This window comes from Coccinella septempunctata, chromosome 1, assembly GCF_907165205.1.
Source record: "Coccinella septempunctata chromosome 1, icCocSept1.1, whole genome shotgun sequence".
Lineage (NCBI taxonomy): Eukaryota > Metazoa > Arthropoda > Insecta > Coleoptera > Coccinellidae > Coccinella > Coccinella septempunctata.
The window spans coordinates 64,213,693-64,233,672 of NC_058189.1; the positions used below are offsets into that span (position 1 = coordinate 64,213,693).

General features: G+C 34.0%; 3 protein-coding genes across 5 annotated transcripts; all 3 read left to right on the forward strand.

Moving 5' to 3' along the window:
• The first annotated feature begins 10,266 nt into the window (after window positions 1-10,266).
• Window positions 10,267-11,361, forward strand: LOC123317337. The gene is made up of 3 exons (XM_044903814.1): window positions 10,267-10,428; window positions 10,801-11,004; window positions 11,161-11,361. The coding sequence occupies exons 1-3, from the start codon at window positions 10,398-10,400 to the stop codon at window positions 11,319-11,321; spliced, it is 396 nt and encodes a 131-aa protein (XP_044759749.1). The 5' UTR covers window positions 10,267-10,397; the 3' UTR covers window positions 11,322-11,361.
• Window positions 11,362-12,126: 765 nt separating this feature from the next.
• Window positions 12,127-15,041, forward strand: LOC123317344. Of its 2 annotated transcripts, none has more exons than XM_044903833.1 (3): window positions 12,127-12,288; window positions 12,672-12,866; window positions 14,859-15,041. In XM_044903833.1, the coding sequence occupies exons 1-3, from the start codon at window positions 12,258-12,260 to the stop codon at window positions 14,960-14,962; spliced, it is 330 nt and encodes a 109-aa protein (XP_044759768.1). In that variant the 5' UTR covers window positions 12,127-12,257; the 3' UTR covers window positions 14,963-15,041. The 2 variants fall into 2 exon arrangements, with proteins under 2 accessions (XP_044759768.1, XP_044759760.1); XM_044903825.1 differs by lacking the exons at window positions 12,127-12,288; window positions 12,672-12,866 and adding exons at window positions 13,991-14,125; window positions 14,499-14,702.
• A 1,567-nt stretch (window positions 15,042-16,608) lies between these two features.
• On the forward strand, window positions 16,609-18,985 carry LOC123317390. 2 transcript variants are annotated; one of them, XM_044903912.1, is made up of 3 exons: window positions 16,609-16,829; window positions 16,961-17,038; window positions 18,799-18,985. In XM_044903912.1, the coding sequence occupies exons 1-3, from the start codon at window positions 16,742-16,744 to the stop codon at window positions 18,828-18,830; spliced, it is 198 nt and encodes a 65-aa protein (XP_044759847.1). In that variant the 5' UTR covers window positions 16,609-16,741; the 3' UTR covers window positions 18,831-18,985. The 2 variants fall into 2 exon arrangements, with proteins under 2 accessions (XP_044759847.1, XP_044759841.1); XM_044903906.1 differs by having other exon boundaries at window positions 16,734-16,829; window positions 16,961-17,158.
• The last annotated feature ends 995 nt before the right edge of the window (window positions 18,986-19,980 follow it).

Below are 19,980 nucleotides of genomic sequence, written 5' to 3' on the forward strand. Positions count from 1 at the left end.
CTCGTGCCCCGAGGAACTCAAATCTCGAAATCGACATTGATGCCTTATTCACAGGAATGTTTTGGATTTCCTTCACAAGGCTGCATCTGCGAGATTGATGTCTATTTGATTTAGGATCAAGAGGGGTCTACATCGTTTTAGTGATTAGTGCAAACGGGAAAATGAATATCAATTCAATTCGATCAGTTCGTCATCTCGGAAAGTCAGAAATTTTTTCATTCGTCGAACGGAAAAAAAATAAGAATTTTTTTCATTGAAGAACAAATATTCATTCATGTTATTAACTTTCCGAGGTGAAATTATCTCTTCTATGAAATTCCACCTCGAAAAATTTCTTGAAAAGTCTCGCCATTGGCTACATTTCGTATCCTGGTGAAATTGGAAGAAGACGTTCGTTAAGTGCTTCATGCCATACTCTGTCGAAAGCTCTGGCGACGTCTAGTAAAACAAGACCTGTAGCTTGTTTATTTTGAAATCCCTCTGTAATGTATTCGAAACTATTGTAATATTCGTAACTTTTACTTATCAAGTGTTCTGGCAAACCCCACATTCTGGTAGTCTTTCCCCCTTTACGGCTTATACGGATGGCTAGAAGGTCCCTTGGTACAAACTCAAATCAAATTAAGTTTCGGATAGGACAAATTTGCAAAACGCAAAGTGAAAGGTAGTTTGCTGCGATAGGCCCCTGATTCATTGAAAGGGAGTAGAAATCAATGAGCACTACGATCGTTACAATGGTACAGCTCATCAGACGAAATAATTATCGTCCCTGCATCGCACCATGCGAATGACTGATGTTAATGATCAGATAATGTCGGCATTGGGACATAATCCAACACCTAGGATTCCCGATAATTGCAGATACATCCATCGATCTGGGCTGTGAAGTCATTCAGATGCAAATTCCTACTACATCAACTGATTTATGCTGAAATTCGACGATGCACATGATCTGTACTTCGCTGAGGGAGTTTCTACTGGAATTATTGGCGATCAGAGATAATAATATGTTATTTCGGGATTATCTGTTTGTAGATTTGGGGCGATAAATAAATCTCCACACAATTTGAAAGATGTCTGGTTAAGTGCAAAATATGAAAGCCTTTCCGAAGTTTTATAATGAGATGATAGCACACTCTGCCAACAGAGACTACAGCCCTTGGAACATAGATACAAGGAATGGAAAAGGAACATTTGTTGTTGTCCAAAGACTGGAGTGAGATAGTTGCTTGGTGTCGCCAATCACAATTGAGTAATTTACTCTGATATCACAACAATTTTCAATACATAAACGAAGGACGTTTATAAATACAGGCTGTATTTGAAGGTGAGGCTTTTTTTCAACAGAAGGTAGAACTGGTGAAAATGAAGCGTTTCGCCAAAAATCACCAATACAAAACTTTCAGAATAACAGAGTTGAAAAAAAATTGAAAATGATTACTGAAATAGATTCTGATACCACCCTAGACCGTTTGTTAGCTGAATTATCGCAAAGCAGTGGGAAGAACCTTATCTGCTGATTCGACATTGTGGTTTCTTTAAGGATATTGACTCGATATTTATGTGGTAATGAAAATGTAAACTTGGATTGCCCAATTGTTTTCATTATTTTTTAGTAACTTACACGATTTTATGAAATGACTCATTCCGATACCAACTGACAGAAGGGACTTAGGACACAAGTGTAAAAAATAGAATAATACTTCAACATCTCACCAATAAAATTCGCGAAATTATTCACCAATTTCTTCACAAAGGGCATCAGAATTTTCTTGTTCGAACATTCCAACAATCGTCGTAAAAATGAGATGAAATGGGGAACATCATAGCACTTTTTCAACATAACCAACATAAGCACTTTCAAGAAACTGCGTTGATTTTCTACATTTTATTTCACCCTAAATTGCACGATACAACAATTATGATCCTCTCAATAGTAACCTGATGCATCCAATCCAATGAACTTGGTACTGAACCATTCATTGTCCAGCCATACGTCACCTTTGAAAACACCCTGTATATATAATTTACGCCATGTATTTATGTGCCAAGCTGCAGCCCGATCAAAGGATCGTGGAGTTTCTGTCATCACATTTTCGACGTAATTGATAACCTCTGAGGTGCTCTCCCTTGGTCGACCTCCTTTTTTCTTTGGATACTACCTATTTCATGCAAAACCCTAAAAGATCACGATACACTAGTTTGGAAACACTGATAACCTAAAACAACATTGAGATTCTGAAGTGGCAGAAGCTGAGAATTACGATACCTTGACACTATTTCATTTCAAGAAGTAATGTATTAATTATGTTGCTACTTAATTTGAAATAAAGCTTATTATTATTATTATTTTTATCAACCCTCAAAACTCCATGGATTACTTGATGACGAATATTTTTGATTGAACCATATGCAGCTTCACTCAAAAATGGAATTCTGGTAGGTACTTATATTCGAAGTACAAAAATTTAACAGGTTGGCAAATTTCGATGTTTTAGCACTACAACTTTTAAACCAGTGGAGATAGACAGAATCTAATACCCCATTCTCGTTCTCTTTTTCTGAGAAACTAACAAGAGTAGTAGTCATTTTTGGCCACCTTCTTTTGTTTTCGAGTTATAAGCGAAAATTGGCAAAATGGCGATTTCGAAATAAATTTATAATTCCGCTAATACTGATGATAGAGCTCTGAAATTAAAACATTATACAGGCACTTTTTCAAGTGGAATCCAGTGGTGTGCTTGCCTTTTTAGCAGGATTTCTAATTACGAAGCTATGAGCCAGAGTTATATTTTTTTAAATGGGAACACTAGATTTCTGTGCAATTTTTTGAAAGCTTTATTTTTACTGATTTCAAAAATATATAACATCATTTGTTTTGTATCAATATAAATAATAGAAAATGGTCAAAAAACTATTTTCTCAATATTTCTATGGTTTCAACTTTTGAGGAGCACAGAAAAATAGAGCTTCCTATAACAAGAGCAGTCTCCTTCCGGCAATGTCATTCTTTCGATGCCTTTTACCAATTTTCACAAAATTTGAATCTTGGAGAAATTGAGTAAGAAGCATAGAAATGAAAGGACTAATAGAAGGAGACTATGGAAATCATTAGATGCTACATTTTTCTATTCTCATCAAAAGTAGAAACCATAGAAATATTGAGAAAAAAGGTTTTTGACCATTTTCTCTTATTTATATTGATACAAACCATATGATGTTATATATTTTTGAAATCAGTAAAAATTAAGCTTTCAAAAAATTGAACAGAAATCTAGTGTTCCCATTTAAAAAAACATAGATTCGGGTCTGCTTTTTACCAATTTTCACAAAATTTGAATCTTGGAGAAATTGAGTAAGAAGCATAGAAATGAAAGGACTAATAGAAGGAGACTATGGTAATCATTAGATGCTACATTTTTCTATTCTCATCAAAAGTAGAAACCATAGAAATATTGAGAAAAAAGGTTTTTGACCATTTTCTCTTATTTATATTGATACAAACCATATGATGTTATATATTTTTGAAATCAGTAAAAATTAAGCTTTCAAAAAATTGAAAAGAAATCTAGTGTTCCCATTTAAAAAAACATAGATTTGGGTCATAGCTTCGTAATTTAAAATCCTGCTAAAAAGGCAAGCACGCCACTGGATTCTACTCAAAAAAGTGCCTGTATAATGTTTTAATTCCAGAGCTCTATCATCAGTATTAGCGGAGATATAAATTCATTGCGAAATCGCCATTATTCCAAGTTTCGCTTATAACTCGAAAACAAAAGAAGTTGGCCAAAAATGACTACTACTCTTGTTTGTTTCTCAGAAAAAGATAACGAGAATGGGGTATCAGATTTTGTCTATCTCCTCTGGTTTAAAAGTTGTAGTGCTAAAACATCGAATATGCCCACCCTGTACAAGCGACACTGGATAATTCTTAAATTTGAACTGAAGAAACTGAATAACATGAGTTATTTTAACACTCTAGACTTGTTTTTCTACAACAATAAGTTCTTCAGTTGAATGGTTGACCGTTCTAGTTATGCATTTGAACAAATCAGCAAATTGCACTTCAATTCTTAAAAATCGGGGCCTGCAATTATGATCGGTACATACCTAATCTCGTATTCGGTTCATATCAATTATTTTGATGGTTGAGCTGACTCATAGGCCGTTAAAAGGTATAGGTATAACATTGCGGGGGTTTTCGAATCCAGCCGAGTCTAGGCAGTCCTTGTTCAAAATCAAGAGAGTGGTCGCTGTTGTTCGATCCAATACAGATTCGTGATTTGGCCTGGCACTCGATTATGGCAAATAATTCTACGCTGGCATATATGCGAATCATTATCGAGAATTTTCAGCATGCTGTGGGGAATGCTAATCAATTTCACAATGACGAGCCCCTCCACATAAGATCAAAATGACAAATTCGAAATCGATAAAACGTGCTCAATCAGCACTATTTGATGACTATATTTAACGACCTATTCAGTTTTTCGGTCAGAAATTAATGGATATTTCGACAGATTGTGGTCCATTATCTTCAATGAAACACTTTTGATTAGTACACTGCGCAAAAAAATTAACGCACATTATGGAAATCTCAAATTTATTCTACAATTGAAGGTGTTCTCAATGATAATTATTTTTATCAGAATTATGCATGCATATGTTATCCACTTTCAACGGTTTTCTTCAATACAGATGTTTTTTCCCAGCAGGAATAAAAAAGATGATATTATCAGATTTTGAATGTATTGGCTCCATTCTAAAATCAGTTGTTCTCGATCAATTCTAGTGATCAATAGTTTTTCTTTCGTTTGATTTTCTACACTCGATCGCTATGCAACGCGAAACACGCAATTTGTACCAAGAGGAATGTGCCCAAGCGGTAGTTTTGCGAGAAGAAGGGTGGACATACACAAGAATTGCAGAAAGGCTTGGAGTTTTCCATACAAGTGTGTCCAGATTGTTGCAGCGATTCAGGGAGACAGGTATGAATGTCCGAAGACCAGGACAGGGTAGACCACGGGTAACTGCCATTCAAGAACGTTACTTGAGATGAGTTTCTTCGTTGAGACAACGGTTTGCAACAGCTCGCCTCCTTCAAATTCAGCTTGAGCAAACTCATAAGGTGCACATTAGCACTCAGACAATAAGAAATCGCTTCAGAGAATATGATTTAAGGCCTCGTGTCGCTGCAAGATGCCCAGCTCTTACCCCAGCCCATCGAAGGGCGCGTTTGGATTTTGCGGGAGAGCATATCCATTGGGAAGAGGCCGATTGGGAAAGAGTTCTCTTCACAGATGAGTCTAGATTCTGCCTCTACCATTGTGATCGACGTTCCCTTGTATACAGACGTCCACATGAAAGATATGCTCAGTGCAATTTCCTGAATACTACTGGTTTCGGGGGAGGATCGATTATGGTATGGGGTGGAATATCTTTGACTGCTATCACAGACCTAGTGGTCTTTGATAAGGGAGCTATGAATGCTGATAAGTATATAAGGAAAATTCTTGAACAGCATGTAGTTTCATTTGCCCCATACATTGGTGAAAATTTCGTTTTTATGGACGATAATGTCAGACCCCGTCGTGCGCGCATCGTTCAGGAGTACCTTGAAGAGGTTGAAGTCTCTCGAATGGAATGGCCAGCAAGATATCCAGATCTCAATCCGATTGAGCAGGTTTGGGTCGACCTCAATAGAAGGCTGAGAAGTTCAGAAAATCATCCAGCTACTCTTAATGACTTAGGAATCCAACTCGGAGAAATCTGGGAAAAATTAGATCAGAACATTTTAAGATCACTCATTTTGAGTATGAATCGTCGTTGCCGAGCTGTAATTAACGCAAGGCCTGGAAATACCAAGTATTGAATCACTTATCAGCATTTCAGTATTTTGAAGATTGTTCATTTCTCTTCTTTTACATAAGATTCGGTGAAATCCTGCATTTTTCTTCCATTTAATGTGTTTTGTTTCGTTCAAAACTTTCCCAAGAGAACATAAAAAATAAGTTATAAAGTCAATGTAGAGTAAACTTTCATTAAAAAGTATTAATTTTTTTTATGTTATATTCATGTGAATAGCGACATATGATACATTTTTGAAATCAGCAAAAAAAATTCAGCGAGATGAAAAACTTTTCAACTATAGTTTACATTTGAAAAATCAAAAATCCCTCTCGTATCTCGAAAATGGCTGTATCAAGGAATTTAATAATATCATATTCGAATTCCTCATAAAAAATTACCTGAAGAATGTAACAACGGATTTCGAATACGAGTTCAAATAAGCGAGTTATTCAGCGTCATTTAAAATGACAATTTCTCAATTTTCGTGCATAACTCAAAATCTATGAACGTTAGGCTGGATCTGTTTTCAGTTTTGGATTAGTCAAGAAAAAAGAGCTAGAGAATTTGTCGTCCGTTTTTTTCTAGCTGCTATAGTTCTCCAGATCCCTTCAGTAGACAACGAATTTTGCCCACGCTGTATATCAACTTACTAGGTGGAAAATGTCCTCTTTGGGGAAAACATATTTGTTTTTGGTGTAAATCTTTTCATTTTGAAGTTTATATCCAGGTTATTTGATTCACCTTCTATTCTTCCTAACTTATTTGAAATCTACAAAAACTTCACCATGCTATAAGGGCGAGATACATATATTCCAAAACATCGACTAATCTTTCATTTCATTGTGGAAAATAATAAATAATGACATTTCACAAGGATGTCGTAATCGAAGAGTTGCTCAAAGAATGCAAATTATGAAAACTTCACCAAGCTTTCCTCATTGTCGAGAGATAGATTAAGATATATTTTTTATGAAAACTGTCATTCAAACACCAAAATATTCTCCGTCCGTCGATGTAAACAAACAAAAGTGCATTGGAATTCCCAATTCGAAGAGCTTTTTCATTTACATGACTTGCAAGGGTGAAACAATATTCAAGTAGTCTGAAACAGAATCTGAGCATTTTGAACATTCTGCCACTATTCATTCTCTTCTCACATACCATTACTAAATCTTCAAGTGCACCCAGAACATAATTCAACCATTTTCCACATCCCACATTAGTCTATTGTAATTGAATTATTTGATTACCGAAAATATAGCATCAACCAACCGAAGGTAAATGAACAATGAAGCGTCAGGTTTCAGCTGGAATTGATAATGACGTCTATAAATTGTAGAACAATGCTTCAACATTACATGTCATAGTCTAGTGTAGTGGGGTGATCACGAAACATATTATTGAGAAAGACAATGGAGATGTTCCTAGTAGGGCAGCATCTGGAGCCATTGTTCCATTAAATTATTGACCCTTTCTTGGATGCTTCTTCCAAAAACATATATATGAGCTTAGGAATTTTTGTGTATGCAAGAAAACAAAACAGACGGAATTGGACTTATCCACTCTGTCAATTCCCACTTATAATAATTCATCCATATTCCATACTCCATTCACTTTTATTTTAGCACTCGGTTGGCCATGGAAATTTGACACATTCCATTCTGTATAGTACGAAAATGTATTTTATCTCAATGCGGAATCACTTCGGAGAATATGTGACGAACATAATTGACGTTTATACAAACTGAGTAAAGGCATACCAAATCCAGTTATTTGCATGGAAAATACAAGAGATCTGTTTTTAAATATATTCATTCTTGCTATGGAAGGAAATTGAGTTATTGATACATATAATATGCAGTTGCTTGAGAAGAGGAAATGTTGGTTATCTTCCTTGGTTGAAGACGTTATATCAGTTGTAGAATTGAAACAATCAACTCGATGATGAAATGTGTATCATGCAGTGGTTGGGAATGGGTATCCCCAAAAATTGAAGGATAATTACACGAATGTTGAATTCTTACACAAATATCATCTTGCATCAATAGAAGTCGAATGAATTGAAGGAAGTTTCAAGGCAAGAGTAACTTCTCCTTTAAACAAAAATTTCACATGAATTAACAATAAACAGGACAACTGGATTGTATTTATGGCTGTTTATTTTTAATACTTAGATATAAGAATAAAAATTATATATTTATCGATCCCTCAAGACATTAACAATATATAGGACAAGTCAAATGAAAAATAGAAAAATTAATCATCTACGATGACATTCATCTAAAATCCTGTAGTAACTTTTCGCATTCGTTCATCCTCAAATGAAATTCTCAAATGCCACCACTCTTTTGGGTCTCCCATAGAAGGAAATTCTTTGTCATCCTCTTCATTACAAATCTTTCTGTTTGTGGAAACATTCAGCTTAAATATAAGTCTTTAAGATTCAAATGATATATTTTAGAAGATATATTTGAATGTCAGGGTTAGGTACGTAATATTTGAATAAGCGGATCTGAACTTTAAATAGCACTTCCTGAAACCCTGTCCTCTCTCTTTTTCAATCACTTTCGGCATTTTTGTAATATCAATTGATATTAGTTTTAATAGTTGTGGCAACGGCGGAATGACATTAACGACATTTCATAAGTGCCAATCTTACTCCTTTCTTGTTACAAAAACTTGAGAAAATCATTTCATGGCAAACCTAGTGCTGAAATAAAAATGAATGAATTATTATACAGGGTGTCCCAGACGCCGACGTCAAGCCGAAAAAAGCTGATAGACCAAGTCATGATAGTTATCAGAAAAATATTAAAAAAAATCTAAATTATGTATTTTAAAAATTATTGCCATATTAAGAAAAAACGAGAAAATCTACACACTGTGATGGTTTTTTAACTCCCGTTACTACAAATCTTTATTTATTTACAATTTTATTTTTATTATGTAATCTTGACTAGTGCTTCTGTAAGCTGTCGCCAAAAATTCAAAGGTAACTACGCCAGCTTGGAAGAAAATGACACTTTTTGCCCAACTAAGTATGCAAAATTAATACTTCGCCACATTTGAACTGGCTGTACTGAAAAAAAAATGTACTACGCTAGTTGGGCAAGTTACCTTAAAAGTTGGCGCATTTAATAAGGATTCCAAAATATTATGACATTTGCTAGAAAATTTGACAATTAGACTTGAACAATTTTTTTTGTAAAAAACCCAATTTCAAACAAAATTTTATTACTAGATTTGACTACTAGATTCTAGTTTGAGTGACACGGAGAAGTGTAAGCGAGACAGAAATCGTATTTCCAGGTAGTTCAGGGCACCGCAGGCCAATCAATGACTCATTCTTATTTGCTTCCAACCAACCAAAACCAATCCTTAACTTAAAGCAAATAAGAATGAGTCATTGATTGGCCTGCGGTGCCTTGAACTACCTGGAAATACGATTTCTGTCTCGCTTACACTTCTCCGTGTCACTCAAACTAGAATCTAGTAGTCAAATCTAGTAATAAAATTTTGTTTGAAATAGGGTTTTTTTACAAAAAAAATTGTCCAAGTCTAATTGTCAAATTTTCAAGCAAATGTCATAATATTTTGGAATCCTTATTAAATGCGCCAACTTTTAAGGTAACTTGCCCAACTAGCGTATAGTACTTTTTTTTTTCAGTACAGCCAGTTTAAATGTGGCGAAGTATTAATTTTGCATACTTAGTTGGGCGAAAAGTGTCATTTTCTTCCAAGCTGGCGTAGTTACCTTTGAATTTTTGGCGACAGCTTACAGAAGCACTAGTCAAGATTACATAATGAAAATAAAATTGTAAATAAATAAAGATTTGTAGTAACGGGAGTTAAAAAACCATCACAGTGTGTAGATTTTCTCGTTTTTTTTTTAATATAGCAATAATTTTTAAAATACATAATTTAGATTTTTTTAAATATTTTTCTGATAACTCTCATGACTTGGTCTATCAGCTTTTTCCGGCTTGACGTCAACGACTGGGACACCCTGTATATACATAGTAATAATTTTCCGTACATTTATATATTTATACTTATTTGATCAATCAGAGCAGAAAAAATATTTTGAGCGTTCTGTAGAGATTCAAACGCAGTAGATTCGATGCAGCAAGTATCAAAAAGTATAAAAATAAGGATATATACCATACTATAATTTCTATTCCACATATGCTACGTTTTCTCTAGTTTATATCTTATCAAAATTTCAATTTTTGTTTCACCTGTACTACGTTTTGGAATTTTCCCCGTTTGAATGAACGAGAATAGGTGATAAGAGAGTTTTTATATGATGCGTACTTTTTGAAGCTCATTGATGTACAAGACTTCATCAAGAAATCAATTGACCAGAAAATTCACTCAGGTCCCTCAATCAACACTTACTTCAAGGTGATTTAAGAGCGAACAATGTCTACAAGTGATTGTGTACGAATCGTAAATCAAATCGACCAATGAATTAATATAATGTTTATATAAAATCTCGATATTTTCGATACTACTTGGCATAATAAAGATTCCTCCAGCGAACCAATATGAATAAATTGTTCGGTTTATACCTAATTCGTAAGTACCAACATTTTGGTCCTTTACCTTGAAAGAACGAAAACTAGACTGAGCTCAAGTAAATGACTTTTCATTCGAGTTATTTTATTTCAAAATTTTCGGAAATTAGGCTTCGTCTAATTTCTGAAGATCTAGAAAATATTTTTTGCTGGAAACCATTATTGGGCGGGTTTGAACTAGGATGAGTCTGAGTGGTCGCTTTACCTTTAGCCTTTCTGAATGCAAAAAAATTGCGAATGAAAGTCTTCGATAAAAAGTAGGAATCACCCAGTGGTCAGGGTTTGTTTTCGAAAATATTCCTAATCGATTCTTTAATAAATAGTCGGATTACCTTGTGAGATTCGCAAAACATCAATATGATTTTTTTTTCAGTCTTTCTCCTTAGTTTAGCAGCATCGTTTGATTTCTCAGGGGACAGAAGGTTCCGAGAATTGTGGAATACCTGTAATCCTAATAGCACACAGGTTGTTTGCACCGGACATTTCTTTAAGATAATAATATGTGGCTCTGATGGAAAATCATATTCAGACCCATCTATTATACGTTGCTTGAACAACTGTCTACCCAAGGAAGAAAGTAAGTGTAACCGATATGTGAGGTTTTTTTTTTCAATTAAAATAGCCTAACTAGCGAGTCAGAACATAACCTATAGGAATATCAATTCAAATCATATGTAGATAAAGGATAAGTATGAAAATACCCGTGAAAGTAACAAATGAACGTTTTTTGCAGAAGTCACAGTGGTTCGTCTAGGTTTCTGTGAGCGTGAGAATGATAAAGAAAAAGATAAACAGAAAGAATACATGAAAATGATCGGGATCGATCCGGAACAAATGGAAAAATTTGGAAAAGAGATTTATTTATCTGAGAATTTTGGATCCCTCATGCCATGATTATATATTTAAGTTCAATAAATTGACAACTTATATCATATTGCTCCATATTTATTATTTATTCTGTTGGAATAATGTCAAGAACAAATTTCATACACTATGCTCGGAAATAAGTTACAGTATTCAATCGCATACTCTTTTCCATCAAATCATCAATGTGATTATCATTTTATCGTACCACGATCAACAGAATATTTTTCTACCAATTTTAACACAATGCCCTGTTTCTTCCTGAATACAGATTCAGACAGGTTCTTCATTATGAGATAATAAGATTTTTCTGATACCCCTTTATGAAGAATCCGACCCATTAGAGGTGAGTAGAACCAACAGAGTATTTTTAGTGCTGTCATGAAAATAGGCCAACCTAGTGCTAAAATAAAAGCGAATGAAATATATACACAGTAATAATTTTCAGTACATTTATATATTTATACTTATCTGATCAATCAGAGCAGAAAAAATATTTTGTGCGCTCTGTAGAGATTCAAACGCAGAAAGATTGATGCAGCAAGTATCAAAAAGTATAAAAAAACGATAAATACCATACTATAAATTCTATTCCACATATGCTGCGTTTTCTTTAGTTTTTATTTTATCAAAATTTCAATTTTTGTCTGACCTGTACAACGTTCTGGAATTTTCTCCATTTGAATGAACCTACGAAAATAGGTAATAAGATAGTTTTCCTTATGGTGCGTACTTTTTGAAGCTCACTGATGTAAAAAACTTCATCAAGAGATCAATGGACCAGAGAATTCACTCAGGTCCCTCAATCAACACTTACTTCAAGGTGATTTAAGAGCGAACAATGTCTACAAGTGATTGTGTACGAATCGTAAATCAAATCGACCAATGAATTAACATAATGTCTATATAAAATCTCGATATTTTCGATACTACTTGGCATAATAGAGATTCCTCCATCGAACCAATATGAATAAATTGTTCGGTTTATACCTAATTCGTAAGTACCAAGATTTTGGTCCTTTATCTTGAAAAAACGAAAACTAGTCTGAGCTCAAGTAAATGACTTTTCATTCGAGTTATTTTATAAATATTTTATTTCAAAATTTTCGGAAACTAGGCTTCGTTTAATTTCTAAACATCTAGAAAATATTTTTTGCTGGAAACCATTATTGGGCGGGTTTGAACTAGGATGAGTCTTAGTGGTCGATATACCTTTAGCCTTTCTGAATGCAGAAAAATTGCGAATGAAAGTCTTCAATAAAAAGTCTCGGAATCACGCAGTGGTCAGGGTTTGTTTTCGAAAATATTTCTAATCGATTCTTTAATAAATAGTCGGATTATCTTGTGAGATTCGAAAAACATCAATATGATTTTTTTCAGTCTTTCTCCTTCGTTTAGCATCATCGTATAAATTCACAGGGGAAGCAAAGTTCCGAGAGACCTGTAACAATAATAGCACAGAGGATGTTTGCAACAGAAATTTGTTAGGGCCAATAATATGTGGCTCTGATGGAAAATCATATCCAGGCCCATCTATGATACGTTGCTTGAACAAGTGTCTACCCAAGGAAGAAAGTAAGTGTAACCGATATGTGAGGTTTTTTTCAATTGAAATAGCCTTACAAGCAAGTCAGAACACAACCTATAGGAATATCAATTCAAATCATATGTAGATGGAGGATAAATATGAAAATACCAGTGAAAGTAACAAATGAACGCTTTTTGCAGAAGTCACACTGGAACGTCTAGGTTTCTGTGAGCCTGAGATTCAAAAAGAATACCTGGAATCAATCAAGTTGATGTTGGATATTATTAAAGCAAATAGGAAGATTTTGACATATGAGAATTTAAGAACCCTCATGGCATGATGTTGTATTTAAGTTCAATAAATTGACAACTTATATCATATTGCTCCATATTTATTATTTATTCTGTTGGAATAATGTCAAGAACAAATTTCATACACAATGCGCGGAAATAAGTTACAGTATTCAATCGCATACTCTTTTCTATCAAATCATCAATGTGATTATCATTTTATCTTACCACGATCAACAGAATATTTTTCCACCAATTTTAACACAATGCACTGTTTCTTCCTGAATACAGATTCAGACAGGTTCTTCATCATGAGATAATAAGATTTTTCTGATACTCCTTTATGAATAATCCGACCCATTAGAGGTGAGTAGAACCAACAGAGTATTTTTAGTGCTGTCATGAAAATAGGCCAACCTAGTGCTAAAATAAAAGCGAATGAAATATATACATAGTAATAATTTTCAGTACATTTATATATTTATACTTATCTGATCAATCAGAGCAGAAAAAATATTTTGTGCGTTCTGTAGAGATTCAAACGCGGAAAGATTGATGCAGCAAGTATCAAAAAGTATAAAAAAACGATAAATACCATACTATAAATTCTATTCCACATATGCTGCGTTTTCTTTAGTTTTTATCTTATCAAAATTTCAATTTTTGTCTCACCTGTACAACGTTCTGGAATTTTCTCCATTTGAATGAATCTACGAAAATAGGTAATAAGATAGTTTTCCACATAGTGCGTACTTTTTGCAGCTCACTGATGTAAAAAACTTCATCAAGAGATCAATCGACCAGAAAATTCACTCAGGTCCCTCAATCAACACTTACTTCAAGGTGATTTAAGAGCGAACAATGTCTACAAGTGATTGTGTACGAATCGTAAATCAAATCGACCAATGAATTAACACAATGTTTATATAAAATCTCGATATTTTCGATACTCTTGGCATAATAGAGATTGCTCCAGCGAACCAATATGAATAAATTGTTCGGTTTATACCTAATTCGTAAGTACCAACATTTTGGTTCTTTACCTTGAAAGAATGAAAACTAGACTGAGCTCAAGTAAATGACTTTTCATTCGAGTTATTTTATTTCAAAATTTTCGGAAACTAGTCTTCGCCTAAGTTCTAAACATCTAGAAAATAGTTTTTGCTGGAAACCAGTATAGGGCGGGTGTGAACTAGGATGAGTCTGAGTGGTCGATATATTTTGAGCCTTTCTGGATACAGAAAAATTGCGAATGAAAGTCTTCAATAAAAAGTGTCGGAATCACGCAGTGTTCAGGGTTTGTTTTCCAAAATATTTCTAATCGATTCTTTAATAAATAGTCGGATTACGTTGTGAGATTCGGAAAACATCAATGTGATTTTGTTTCAGTCTTTCTCCTTAGTTTAGCAGCATCGTATAAATTCACAGGGAACGCAAAGTTCCGAGAAGTGTGGAAGACCTGTAATAATAATGGGACACAGGTTGTTTGTAACAGAAATCCCTTAGGGCCAGTAATATGTGGCTCTGATGGAAAATCATATTCAGGCCCATCTATGATACGTTGCCTGAACGAGTGTTTACCCGAGGAAGAACGTAAGTGAAACCGATATGTGAGGTTTTTTTTTCAATTGAAATATTCTAACAAGCGAGTCAGAACACAACCTATAGAAATATCAATTCAAATCATATGTAGATGAAGCATAAATATGAAAATACCCGTGAAAGTAACAAATGAACGTTTTTTTGCAGAAGTCAAACTGCAACGTCTAGGTTTCTGTGAGCCTGAGTATCAAGAAGAATACCTGAAACCAATCAAGATGGCTGCGGAACAGTTTAAAAAAATTAAAAATTAGGTTATTTTATATGACAATTAAGGATACCTGATGGCATGATGTTATATTTAAGTTCAATAAATTGACAACTTATATCATATCGCTCCATATTTATTATTCATTCCGTTGAAATAATGTCAAGAACAAATTTCATACACATTGCTCGGAAATAAGTTACAGTATTCCAATATATCGCATACTTTTTCTTATCGAATCATCGATGTGATTATCATTTTATCGTACCACGATCAACAGAATATTTTCCACCAATTTTAACACAATGCATTGTTTCTTTCTGAATACAGATTCAAACAGGTTTTTCATTATGAGATGATAAGATTTTTCTGTTACTCCTTCATGAAGAAACCGACCCATGAGAGGTGAGTAGTACCAACAGAGTATTTTTAGTGCTGTCATGAAAATAGACGAAAGACGTTGACCATATGTCATTCAGTGGTATACAAGTCATGTTCTTCAAACTTGATTATATGCGACAATCCAATTGAAATGGAGGAAACTCTGAGCGGATTAATCCAAGTTTACTTAGAACAACCAATATGAGTGGGTATAAACTCCATTCACTTTTATTTCAGCACTCGGTTGGCCATGAAAATTTGACACATTTCACTCTGTATAGTACGAAAATGTGGGGTTATGACGCTTGTCAAAACATTTTTGGGTTTTAAGTCAGTATGTTGCCCGTTCCACGTAAAAGTTTCTGTTATTACGTATTTTATCACAGTGTCGAATCTCTTCGGAAAATATGTGACGACATAATTGAAGATTATACCAACTGATTGGAGGCATACCAAATCCAGTTATTTGCATGGGAAATACAAGAGATCAGTATAATATCATAATATGCACTAGCTTGAGGAGAGTTAAAGTTCGTTTGAATACACTACATCAGTTGTAGATTTCAAAAATATTAACCCGAAGATGAAATGCATATGATGCAGTGGTTGGGAATGGGCATCTCTCGAAGGAATTAACAGATAATTACAAAAATGTTAAATTCTTCAGCCAAAACCTTCTTGCAACAATATAAGTAAAAGGAATTAAAGAAACTTTCAAGTCAAGATGAACTTCACCTTTGAACAGAAATTTCACATGAATAAACAATTAACGGGACAACTGACACGTATTTGTGGCTGTTAATGTTAATACATTGATATAATAATAATTATTAGGTATTTATTGGTACCTTAAGACATTTACAATGTACGACAAGTCAAATGAAAAATAGAAAAATCAATATCGGGAACTACGATGACATTCATCAAAAATCCTTCACTAAACTCTCAAATGCCACCACTTTTTTGGGTCTCCCAATAGAAGGAAATTCTTTATCATCCTCTTCTTTCACAATCTTTCTGATTGTGGAAATATTCAGCTGAAATGTTAGTCGTTTAGATTCAGTTGAAACATTAAAAAATGAATTTTCTTACATCGAATATTTACGCTACCGTCTGACATATGGATGGATTTTAGAATATCAGGGTATAACTATTCGAATGAGCGGACCTGAATTCTAAATAGCACTTCCTGAAACCCTGTCTCTCTTTTCAATCACTTTCGGCATTTTCGTAATAAAAATTGATATAAGTAGTGGCAACGGCGTTATGACAATAACGGCATTTCATGAGTGCCAACCTTACTCGGTTCTAGTTACAAAAACTTGAGAAAATTATTTCATGGCCAACCGACTGCTTAAATAAATTTGAATGGAGTATACCTAATTACACGAAATCTCCCAATAAAATTTAATAATCCTGATAAACCATTCAATTGAAAATTCAAATGAAATTTGAATTTATAGTATCAGTTTCGTTTGTTACCATTGCCATGCAAACTAAAATGGTTATGGGACTTCGTTTGATCCTTTCCAGTGAGTATTTCATTACTCTATCAGTTATTGATGAATAACTAGCCAAATCTGCAATTTTATTTTTATTCTGGTGGATATTTCACCCCAGGAGATTTTAATGAGATAATGAGCATAATGAATGCTTTTTTCAGTGTTTTACATCAATTTCGCTGCGTCTCTTCTGATGGGCTATTCGGGAGACGACAAGTTTTTTGATTTGGTAAATAAAGGCAAGTGTGAACCTTGTAAATTCGATTACATCAGATCGCTAGTCTGTGGTTCTGATGGAAAAACTTATTTCAATGAAGTCGTTTTCAACTGCATGAAAAAATGCTTGGAATTTGAAGCAGGTTTGTACATACTAGAAAACATAGATTGTTGAAACGTTTATGGTTATTTCCATTAATGACAACTATAAAAACATCGGTGTACTCGATATTAAACTCTCATTTGAGAAATCCGTAACAAACCTACTATGAGGGAATATAACTCCGTTGAATGTATGCCTAGACTATACTCCGTTCACATTTATTTTAGTAGTCGGTTGGCCATGAGATAATAATTTTCTCAAGTTTTTGTGAATAGAACGGAGGAAGGTTGGCACTCACGAAATGTCGTTAATGTCATAACGCTGTTGCCACAACTAATATCAATTTTTATTACGAAAATGCTGAAAATGATTGAAAAAAGAGACAGGGTTTTAGGAAGTGCTATTTAGAATTCAGGTCCGCTCATTCGAATAGTTTATACCCTGATATTCTAAAATCCACAATACGTCAGACGGTAGCGAACATATTCAATGTAGGAAAATTTATATAATGTTTCATCTGAATCTAAACGACTTACCTATATTTCAGCTGAATATTTACAAAATCAGAAAGATTGTGGATGAAGAGGATGACAAAGAATTTCCTTCTATTGGGAGAACCAAAAAAGTAGTGGCATTTGAGAATTTTATGTTTGAGTTAATTAATGAGAAAAGTTTACTACAGGATTTTCGATTAATGTCATCGTAGAATAAGTTCCAGAAAATGGATTTTTCTTTTTTTTTTGACTTGTCCTACACAGTGTAAATGACTCAAGGTACCAATAAATACCTAATTATTATTATTATATCAAAGTATTAAGATGAACACCCACAAATACGCGCCAGTTGTCCTGTTAATTGTTTTTTCATGTGAAATTTTCATGTTCAAAGGTGAAGTTCATCTTGAATTGAACCTTCCTTTAATTCCTTTTAATCATATTGATGCAAGATGATTTTTGTTGAACAATTTAACATTCTTGTAATTATCTGTTAATTCCTTCGTAAGATACCCATTCCCAACCACTGCATCATATGCATTTCATCTTCGGGTAAATATTTTTGAAATTTACAACTGATGTAACGTATTCAAACTTTGGCCAATGAAGATAGCGAACATTAACTCTCTTCAAGCTAGTGCATATTATGATATTATCTCTTGTATTTTCCATACAAACAACTAGATTTGGTATGCCTTCAATCAGGTCGTATAAACGTCAATTATGTTCGTCACATATTTTCGACTTCATATTTTCCGAAGTGATTCGACATTGTGATAAAATACGTGATAACAGAAACTTTCACGTAAAACGGGCAACATAGCGTTGATTTCAAACCCAAAAATGTTATGGCAAGCGTCATAACCCCACATTTTCGTTCTATACAGAGTGAAATGTGTCAAATTTCCATGGCCAACCGACTGCTAAAATAAAAGTGAATGGAGTATAAGTGAATGAGTCTAGGTCAAGGTTGGAATGAAGCCGATTCGATAAATAGTACACAAGGTTCAAAAGTTCCTCGGAATGAATTTCTTCTCTCGAAAAAAAAAACTGTGGTAACCATTTCCTCATTGAAAATGTACCTTTTCACGAACAAGCTTTTAATCGTGTAAGAATTACTGCGAGAGAGTCATTGCAATCGATGAAGAAGAACTACCTTATCATAATCATCAAATTCTTATTTCAGATTTAACAATTGCTCATAGAGGTAACTGTTAAGAAGATTAACAGAATATACAGTGAACACAGAACTGATGGTAGACAACTGAATTTTTGAATATTTGAATCCTTCGGACATTGGGATATGTGAAGAATAGGCTAATTTGAACATATGTGAAAATTTTTATATAATAAAGGATAATCATAAAAATCAACACTGACAGAGTGAAAATTTAAAATCTTGAGTACAAAAAGAAACTACCTTCTTTAAATTACCTTCTGTTTTGCACTTTTATATTTATACAGTGCCATATTTTCATGAAAATATATTCCCTTCAAAAATGACAAAGACTGCATTAACTTTTCACTTCGAACTGTCATCACCATGTCGCTGCAATGAACAATTGAATTCCCAATAGAGTCGTGATACCGGAAATGTTGGATTCCTACTAGTATTGACGATCAATAGGCGATCTGAGCAGCTGTTTTACTGTTTTGTCAAACTCCCTCGTAAACAGAAGCTACTGAGTTGTTTCGAATAAATCTTTCTGTATGATTTGGTCAAGTTACCCAAGTGCCAAACGTCTTCTTGACATAACGAAAATGCTTCCATTTCTTCAATTATTGTGAATTCCAATCGATATTATCAAATCAAACGATATTATTGAAATAATAGATACCACATGGTATTTTATGCCATTTATGCCACTATTTCCAGAGGACGAGAGCATGATGCATGATGTCCCAGTTTTGAAAGAACAAATGTGTAAGAGATGTGTCTTATTATCATCAATGGCTAGGTGGCCTTTGAAAACCAAGAATATAGAGAAATAAGGCAGCGTGTTTGAAGAAATTGATGATGTTGAGATTCACTCGGTTAAATTGATCTGCCGAAAGAAATTCGTGAAAATGACGAACATTTCATTCTTTGAAAAGTAGGCGCATATTTTGGCCGTGGTCAATCTGTTGACCGGATTTAAATCCGCTGTAGGACACTGTCCTTGCCAACATGAAAACAGACTTCAAATTGCCTGCTGAGGGGTACCACAAAAGACAGAAAAGACGTTGACTATCGAGTCATTTAGTCATACACTCAACAGTCCTGTTCTCCAAACTTGATCACTATCTGCAATAATCCAATTATAATGGAAAGAACTCTAAGCATCAGATTAATCCAAGTTTACTTAGAACGACCAATATGTGTGGGTGT

Coding starts and splice junctions, on each gene's coding strand:
- LOC123317337 (XM_044903814.1), top strand. CDS start 10,398: ATGAATAAATTGTTCGGTTTATACCTAATTC. Junction 10,429..10,800: donor GTTCGGTTTATACCTAATTC/GTAAGTACCAAC, acceptor TTTTTTTTTCAG/TCTTTCTCCTTAGTTTAGCA. Junction 11,005..11,160: donor CTGTCTACCCAAGGAAGAAA/GTAAGTGTAACC, acceptor CGTTTTTTGCAG/AAGTCACAGTGGTTCGTCTA.
- LOC123317344 (XM_044903825.1), top strand. CDS start 14,095: ATGAATAAATTGTTCGGTTTATACCTAATTC. Junction 14,126..14,498: donor GTTCGGTTTATACCTAATTC/GTAAGTACCAAC, acceptor ATTTTGTTTCAG/TCTTTCTCCTTAGTTTAGCA. Junction 14,703..14,858: donor GTGTTTACCCGAGGAAGAAC/GTAAGTGAAACC, acceptor GTTTTTTTGCAG/AAGTCAAACTGCAACGTCTA.
- LOC123317390 (XM_044903906.1), top strand. CDS start 16,742: ATGAAATTTGAATTTATAGTATCAGTTTCGTTTGTTACCATTGCCATG. Junction 16,830..16,960: donor ACTTCGTTTGATCCTTTCCA/GTGAGTATTTCA, acceptor TGCTTTTTTCAG/TGTTTTACATCAATTTCGCT. Junction 17,159..18,798: donor ATGCTTGGAATTTGAAGCAG/GTTTGTACATAC, acceptor TTCTTATTTCAG/ATTTAACAATTGCTCATAGA.